This window comes from Protomyctophum parallelum, assembly GCF_964188405.1.
Source record: "Protomyctophum parallelum genome assembly, chromosome: 14".
Classification (NCBI taxonomy): Eukaryota; Metazoa; Chordata; class Actinopteri; order Myctophiformes; family Myctophidae; genus Protomyctophum; species Protomyctophum parallelum.
The window spans coordinates 37,556,692-37,565,587 of NC_139709.1; the positions used below are offsets into that span (position 1 = coordinate 37,556,692).

At 44.9% G+C, this 8,896-nt stretch overlaps 1 protein-coding gene across 3 annotated transcripts in view; it reads left to right on the forward strand.

Moving 5' to 3' along the window:
• The window catches only part of smg7 (SMG7 nonsense mediated mRNA decay factor), a 35,236-nt gene extending 26,600 nt beyond the window's left edge, over positions 1-8,636 (forward strand). For 2 of the 3 annotated variants that reach the window (XM_083782329.1, XM_083782331.1), the window contains 5 exons: positions 66-149; positions 441-594; positions 2,731-2,901; positions 5,467-5,621; positions 6,247-8,636. In XM_083782329.1, the coding sequence (XP_083638455.1) occupies positions 66-149; positions 441-594; positions 2,731-2,901; positions 5,467-5,621; positions 6,247-6,360 (678 nt within the window). In that variant the 3' untranslated portion in view covers positions 6,361-8,636. The remainder of the gene's footprint in view (positions 1-65; positions 150-440; positions 595-2,730; positions 2,902-5,466; positions 5,622-6,246) is intronic. The other variant, XM_083782330.1, reaches the window with a different exon arrangement.
• The last annotated feature ends 260 nt before the right edge of the window (positions 8,637-8,896 follow it).

The following is an 8,896-nucleotide window of genomic DNA, read 5'->3' on the forward strand; positions in this document are numbered from 1 at the left end:
TGTTTGTGTCTATCTTGTCCATCTATCAGTCTCATAATGTCTCTGTTCATGTCTCGTCTCTACAGCTGTCCAATCAGAGCAGGATGGAGGGTGTTCCTGAGGGCATCGGCCAATCATCTCTGCTGCCCCTATCTGGCTTCCCTATACAGGTTGGTACCATAGATATTAAAAAATATAGATGCCTCATTGGTCGCTGCACTTTCGTTGGAAAGACCCGTCTCCAACTGGAAGAGGAAGTCAAGCGGAATCTCGGAAGGCAAGTGCTGTTGATTGGCCTACCGAACGTCCCCTTCCGTTCTTCCGTTTTGCTTCCACCAGAGCCATAGACTCCTATATTGAACCAGAACAGAAGACTATCGTACCAAATGTAGTGCCTTTGTTAATAGTACTGTTCACTGACTAATTGTTGCATGTATGTGCATGTGCGTGCTTGTGCGCAGGAGAACTACCAGAACAACAGCATCTTCAGCCAGGCCTACGGCAAGAACCTGCCCCCCCCCTCCAAACCCGACGCTCCCATGATGCACCAGGAGCCCTCACTCTACTCGCTGTTTGAAGGAACGCCCTGGTCTCCTTCACTTCCTGCTTCCTCTGGTAATTTACATCACGTCCTGTTTGGGTGAATTAAATTACATTCACGGGACCTGTTACATAGCGATTATTCACAGATTAATCACACTGATTCTCTGTTACAGAGTGAACAGCCTTTCAAAATAAGTCGGTTCTCCATAGAGCTGAACGCTTGGCGTAGATATCTATCTATATCTATCTATACTGTCCATTTTGGAGCAGCATGGGGCAAATGAACAGCTTAGGCAGCCATTATGTACTAAAATGGAGCACCGACAACCACATTTTCGTTTCATTTAGTTCCGTCCCGTCCGTTCTCTATACCTACAAACATACGTATCTTTCAGAAATTGTATAATCAACCTCAGGTATAAATGGGTTAAGCCCCGTTCAGACCTAAAGAAGCTAGAAAAAAAAGCAATGCAGAAATCATTTCGACGCAGCTTTTTTTTGGAGAAAGTGGGCGTGTACAAGGTACCTGTCAGTCAAGCTGCCTGGACTCGCCGACGAGACGAGAAAGAAAACAGGCAGTTTGAGCAGACGCGCATTTTAAAGTCTAAAATGTAAAATAGCGACTGTAGAGGAGAAATAATTATATATTTAGTTACATCATAACCTATTTATGGATGAATAAATAATATAATCTTCGTAAACATGCTTGTAAATAACCGAGCGAGACCACGGACCGGATCTCGATCCTCCCTCTTTTACCCCAGCTGAAGTGCTCGTCTTGGGGTTGGGGAAACCCCACACTCGGCTCTCCTCTTCCCCGGGCCACGAGCGAAACCCTCTGGTCTATTTTTTAAATAGCGGCTCTTTATGTAATGTTGATTTAGCAAGAGCATACCGTATTTATGGAAAGAAATACAATTGTATATATCCAGCACGTCGTAAAAGCAATTAAAACAGCTTATGTTTACGTGTGGTTTCCGGACATTCAGTCCCAAGTCTCCCCGGGGAAGGGAGACCCTCGGCTTCCCTCATGTCATGGGCTCCTCCATGGTGCTCCACCACTCTCCCTCGTCGTTTAGCGCATGTTTGCTTTTTATTTAGCAGATGATGTGAAACTTGGGCCACTATAGTAGACTAGTAGGCATACTTTTATTACTTCATAAATAATCAATATCACACACACACGGATTGTAGGCTATCTACTGTCTTTCAACTTTTGCTATGAGGTTCATCGATAGGTCTACATGAACACAATAAACCAATTGAAATTATTCCCTCAAAAAATATTATCTATGCAATTGGTTTATCGATTCAGAACGCAGCAAACCAATCACAAAACACTGGCAACATATTGCATAAATAGAGGGGGTACATACAACTGATATAAAGGCTATTCATTATTTTTTAAAGGTATGGTAGGTGCCCAAGTTTCAACATACATGCAGCTATCAGCTACCGACACACACACGATGGATGTGCACACGACCACAGAGCGGGCTGCTCCTCCCCTCTTCCCGGGGAAAGTTTGGGGGAAAAGGGAACGGGTCCGACACGAAGAAACAACCGGTTTGAACTATATTGTTTTTTAGTTGTTTGCCTATCTATCTATATCTGCTAATTTATCAACCGTGTGTGTGTGTGTTTAGTCCACGGTCAGTGTCAGCGACGGGGTTCAGTTGACTGCAGGGGCACTTCTCCCCAGCCACCAGTGTCCACTGGGAGTGAACTGGCTCGCAAGTGACGGAACACAACCTGTTTTCACCGCTTCGACAACTTGTTTCTCATATAAACTTTTATTTCTTTCCATAAATATGCTATGGTCTTGCCAAATATTCATTCATATTTCATATACAGCCCATATTTAAAAATGGCAAACTGGTTTTGTCAAATGAGCTCAACTCCGCCTCCTCAAACCACGCTGTGCTCTGATTGGCTAGAAGCAGCTTCTAGAAGCTGAAGCCAGAATCTAGCTTTTAAAAGCTGCTTCAAAGTTAAGCTTTGAGGAGAAAAAAAGGACGCAAAAGAAAAAAAGCTGTTCATTCCAAGCTTCAAAACGCAAAAGCTGCTCTGCATAGAGATAACATGGGACCACGAAAGCTAGCTTCTTTGGTGTGAATGGGGCATCAGAATTCTGTGTCCAAGTGTATGTGTATGGGGCTGTAATGTATATTATTGTCTAATGTTTGGTTCTGTCTGTCTGTCTCTCAGACCACTCCACCCCAGCCAGCCAATCACCTCACTCCTCCAACCCCAGCAGCCTGCCCTCGTCCCCGCCCACTCACAGCCACGCCTCCCTGCCCTTCTCCAACTTTGGTCCCATCGGCACGCCGGACAGCAGAGAGCGCCGCCTGCTGGACCGATGGAAGAATGACAAAACGGGTGAGGCACTTTAGAACCTTATTGAAAAGCACATTAATCAGGGGTTAAATCCAAGCCTCTGCTTTTGATATCTCCCCCTCTGATCATTGCTTATCATTGACTTAAACAGTGATTCTGAACTTGTGGCTCGGGGCCCACTGGCGGGCCTTGAGGATACTGTAGTGGGCCTAAGTGGGCGCCCAACTATTGGAAAAACACTGCAATTTTAGTGACAATATAAAAAAATATATATGTTAAGAAATATCATGGTATTTTTTCTTTAGTGTTTTGAAAAATGAGTTTTCATTGTCATACCAGTAAATGGGAACTAGTGTTCGTTCCATTGATCCAAGCCGGAACACAAATAAACATATTGTGGAAATGCACACGGCTCACCCCTCTGACCACTTGACAAGCAAACGCTTTCGAGATGTGAACCCAGATCCAGATATTTTTGTATTTGGCTTTTTGCCTATATTGACAGTTATTACTGAAGACTGACAGGAAAGTGGGAGGGAGAGAAGGGTAGAGACATGCAGCAAAGGTCGTCATGAACGGTACTCGAACTCGTCAGGCCAGAGCCTATATGTGGCATGCGCCTAGCCTGGTTAATAAACCAGACCGAATCAGCCGTTGGCAAAAAAAGATTTGCCTGCCGGCGGATTACAGTCTGGAGAGGCTCAATTGTACGCCCATTTTGGGGCGGCCAATCGGGACACGGTATGCAATATGGGTGGGCTTTGGTACAGTGACTTTCAATGCTTGAGACCTTTGACTGACAGTAGCTCTGACCAATTGCGTCAAAGAGAAAATGTTTCAACCCGCCCCCCTGGAAATGAAATCCAAGCTGAGCCTCCCCAGACTAATAACCCGCGGTCCGTGCGATATTAGTCTGGTTTATTAACCAGGCTAGCATGCGCCTGGACCACTTAACCAGCGGGTGCCACTGCACGGAATTTCTTGACAGAAAGTAGCTGATAACATGTCTATGGTGGATTTTTATGAAGCAAAAACTGTATGGAAAGAAAGAGGATAGTTCAAGCTTTCCGTACAGCTGCAATGTTGATGAGTTTAATGCCATTTAATACAATCAGATCTGTCTTTTCCTGGGTGTATAAAATAGGCTAGGCCACTTTAACCCTGGGGCATAGTTTGATTGCGGGCATATACCAGTGAGACGCCTTAATATAAGAGACGGGCGACCGAAGGGCTGACACTCTACCAGAATAATGTCACTTCACTATGTCAGCACTGTCATAGAACTTTCATTTTAAATTGTCTCATATAAGCATTAATATTTGGGGGATATGGATTTCTACATCTGCCCCACACGGGCAGATGCAAAAGGTGCTAAGCTACACAGTCATAGACACTGTATTTGTGGTCGTTAAGCAGCAGGAGGACGTTTGTTAGCAGCTCAAGCACTGAAACCAAAACAAACAAACCAACACAGATAAAAATTAATTACTCACCTACTGCTGCAGCTTCCATGTGTAAGTAATTCCAGTGTTGTTCAAGTGACGCATGGTTTTATTGTAAATATGGTCACGTGGTTTAGACTAGCACTTTGACAGCAGGAGCGTAACTTTCCCTTTCAGTTTCAAAAGTGACCAAGGCAATCTTTATAATCTTAATACTTTAATACTTAATATTGATGTAACTAAGAGATTCGACGAGTTAGCTATATTTTATATACAGCGTTTTAGAAGGAATAAGCAAAATCGTGATGCGACATTTCCTGCTGTAATGCACTGCAGCAGTGTGTGTGTGTGTGTGTGTTAAAACCAGGGGGGCAGTCAGCCAGATATTTCGTGAAGCCTCATTTGAAATCGGTAGTTCATAATAATGGCCTGTTGTGGCGCTGGACTGGACCCAAAAAGCCCCATAGCTCCATAGAGGCCCATGTATTTTGGCCCAACTTCACCTAGACTGTATTACCTTAATAAACATGGTCATGAATACTTTCTTCTTCCAGTCACTAGTTTAAAGTCTCATTTCTAATGTCATAATATTCTTTTTGGAAAATTATGGTCCCATTAATTAAAAAAATTACCATAAAGAAAAAAAAACATTGCGTATGTTCTGAGGGGCGTGGCTACCGTTACAGTCTATGATCGGGATTCCCCTCCCACTCGAGTCAAAATAAAAACCAACGGAGAAGAATGGGGGAAGTCCCGCCTCGTTGTCTGGGCAGCCAATGGCCAGCTGGTCCAAAACGGAGCCAGCCAATGGCCAGCTGGTACCAAACGGATCTAGAAAGATGGCGACTTACAGTGCAGGAATAACAGGCTTCATTTTACGTCCATGTTAGACCCGGCGAACGCTTTGTCCATATTTTTTACAGTCTATGGTTAAAACACGTGTGTGTGTGTGTGTGTGTGTGTGTGTTAAAACATGTGTGTGTGTGTGTGTGTGTGTGTGTGTGTGTGTGTGTGTGTGTGAAGAGCGTGATGTGTTGAGCTTGATGCGGTTTTGCGTAACGCATTACAGTGTTACTGCTCGTTTTCATAGTAAATGCAACCTTTGGTCCCAAAAACACATGTATTTCCTTTTGGGAAATATAGACTGACTGACTGTGTGTGCTAGGAGCAGTGAGTGGTTTTGGGTTGGACTACCTGCCTGCGTCCTCTGCGACCTCTGAACCCAGCTGGCATCAGACTGGCCCCGCCTCCACCTCCTGGACCAATCAGGACATACCGATGGACGACTCATCCTCTACTGTCCTGTTGGATAGCCTGAAGGTAAGCTACACAACACAACACACAATGATGCAATATTACACAATTGGGTGTGTGTAGCCGTGATTATTGGCATGACAGTGATGCGGTCAGATACAACGTAGCCTGCCTGAGCCAGTGTGATTTCTGCTCTAGACTAGAAGGGTGGGTGGCCCCTCTAGTCTAAACAGCCCGTGGCCCAATTATTCATACTATTTTGTCGGTCCAGTCCATCTGGTCCAGTTCCATGAGGAGATAGTTGTGTATTTATTGCATGTTATCCTTCCAGTCCATCTGGTCCAGTTCCATGATGAGATAGTTGTGTATTTATTGCATGTTATCCTTCCAGTCCATCTGGTCCAGTTCCATGATGAGATAGTTGTGTATTTATTGCATGTTATCCTTCCAGTCCATCTGTTCCAGTTCCATGATGAGATAGTTGTGTATTTATTGCATGTTATCCTTCCAGTCCATCTGGTCCAGTTCCATGATGAGATAGTTGTGTATTTATTGCATGTTATCCTTCCAGTCCATCTGGTCCAGTTCCATGATGAGATAGTTGTGTATTTATTGCATGTTATCCTTCCAGTCCATCTGGTCCAGTTCCATGATGAGATAGTTGTGTATTTATTGCATGTTATCCTTCCAGTCCATCTGGTCCAGTTCCATGATGCAGCCCGGTCCGTCTGCGCTGGAGCAGCTGCTGATGCAACAGAAGCAGAAGCAGCAACGAGGTCACGGCAACATGAACCCCCCCCACTGAGGAGGGGGAGGGATGTCCATCGTCATGACAACCACAACCTTACCCCCCCACAGGTGACGGGCGGGAAGACAAACCAAACGTTTGACGACAGACCGGCTCCAACACGCGAGACAGCCGGGAAATCGAATCGCTGCGCGAACGAACGAAACGTGCCCACGCACGTACGTACGGTGGGGTTCCGGTGAAGGCGAAGCGACCTTCTCCTTCCACCGTCTTCTCCAGACTCCTCTTCCTCCATGGCGACTAGGAGATGCCGCTGACGCTCTGCCAGCTCCACCCACTGGGTGTCATTAGACAGGCCCACTGGCTTCTAAGGCCACGCCTCTTTACACACAGATACTCTAGACACCCTTCTAAGTCCTCTCTCTCTCTCTCTCTCTCTCTCTCTCTCTCTCTACCCCTCTCTCTCTCTCTCTCCCATATTGGAGGAACTTTTGGGGAACTGAGTCGTGACAAACTGCTCGTCGTGTTTTGAAGTGTTGCGGCGCTTTCGTTGGACCGTGAGGTCGTCACGAACGACGTCCACACGAACACACACTGATCTTAGCCAATGTTTGTTTTTATCTGGAAATGTGTAGGACCACTCTGATTGGCTGATTGAAGGAGAAAGGACGTAAGTTAAGGAGTTTATTTTTTTTTATTTTTAACGTGTGCCTATCCATTAGCCGTGCACGGGACGCGAGAGAAGAGCTGCTGTTACCTCCTGCCGATCAGAGGGAAATCAACTTCCTATCTGTCCGATCGGACGTATATGACGACTTCCTATTGGTCAAAAACGGAAAGATGACGACTTCCTATTGGTCCGATCAGAGGGACATAACTTCCAATTGGTCGATCAGAGAGGAATCCTAACTTCCTATTGGTCGATCAGAGGGGCGCATCCCAGCAGCAACCTGGAGGAAGACCGGTTTGAACTGGTCGAGGGGCGGGGGTTAGAAAACATAGAGGGGTAGTATTATCATTAATATTAATAATAAAAAACAAATACTGTATTTTGTGATTTGTTGGTAGCAGTTTTAGCTTGATAAAAGTAGGGCTTCTACTCTCATCCTTGACTTTGAGTAAAGGAGAAAAAAAAAGCGTGAACGTATCCCTGCTAGCTTAACCTGCAGTTACTGTTTGGTTCTGTTTAAAATGTCCTGCCTTTTTAAATAGTTTTAAACAGCCTCTCTCTCTCTCTCTCTCTCTCTCTCTCTCTCTCTCTCTCTCTCTCTCTCTCTCTCTCTCTCTCTCTCTCTCTCTCTCTCTCTCTCTCTCTCTCTCTCTCTCTCTGCTTGCTCAGTGTTTTATTAACAGTACTGTTACAGTACTCTCATGGTTGTCGTACAGTAGGAACCAGTACAACAGTAATCATAGTTAGACTGGTCCAGGAACTGCTGGTTCAGTGATATAAAACAGTTAGACGGACAGTCAGACGGAAGGACAGACAGTTGGACGAACGAACAGGAAGACAGACGGACAGTTGGACGGACGAACAGAAAGACGGATAGTGATCGTTTGCGTTGGCCTGGACTGAGCTGAACTGGTTTGGAATCGGTTCAGAGAATGTTTATTGATAACCACTAAAACTACAATTCCCTCAAACCCACACATTTGTACTCCTGTAAAACTACAGTTCGCGCAAACACACATGTTAGTCCTCCCGTAAGCCGTTATTTTATTAATATTATTCTGTATAGACCCTCAATTAGCTCACTGTTTACTACTAACCTGCTAAACGAGAGGGGGGGGGGGGGGGGGGGGGGGGGTGGTAACCATGGTAACCAGTCTGCAAAGTGCTGGCCTTAATACCCAGCAACCAAGACTCATGGGTTTTGTAGTTTCATAAGCATAGACCCCGCATCAGCGACTCAATGGGTATTGTAGTCTGATAAGCATACAACCCAACCACAAAGACTCATGGGTAATGTAGTCTGTTAAGCCCAGCAACAGAGACTCAGTGTGATAAGCAGGGTACTCCATAGGAAGGATATTGTCCGTGTAAAGCTACGTAGCAGAGAGCCGTTTAAACTCATGGTTCTTGAGGGGGGTCCAAAACGAGGATGTTTTTATTTTCCCGTAGGAGACCATTTTATTAAAAGCCAACTTCAACAATGACATGTCTGTATTTTCCGTGTGATTCTGTGCTTTTTCTCGTTGCATTTAGAACTGTCTTCTTTGAAAAATAAAAAAGAATTGTACATCGTCATGCTGAATGTCGGGACAGGTGGACCGTTACTGTGAACTGAGTTCCTGTATCTGCTCACACTGGAAATAAAGATGGGATGTACACTGTGTGTGTGTGTGTGTGTGTGTGTGTGTGTGTGTGTGTGTGTAATATGTGTGTGAGTGAGTAAAATACAGTATCTGGGATGTACAGTATGCTGTGTTTCCTGTTTCCCAACATTTCATGAATGAAATCTAATTAAAATAGCAGATCTACAAGCTCACATTGTATGCAAAGTTTGCAAACATAAATTCTTTTTTGGGTCTTGAGCTAAAAACGTTGGGACCACTGCTCTACCACCAGAGGATGTTATGATTATGAAGCAGTGTT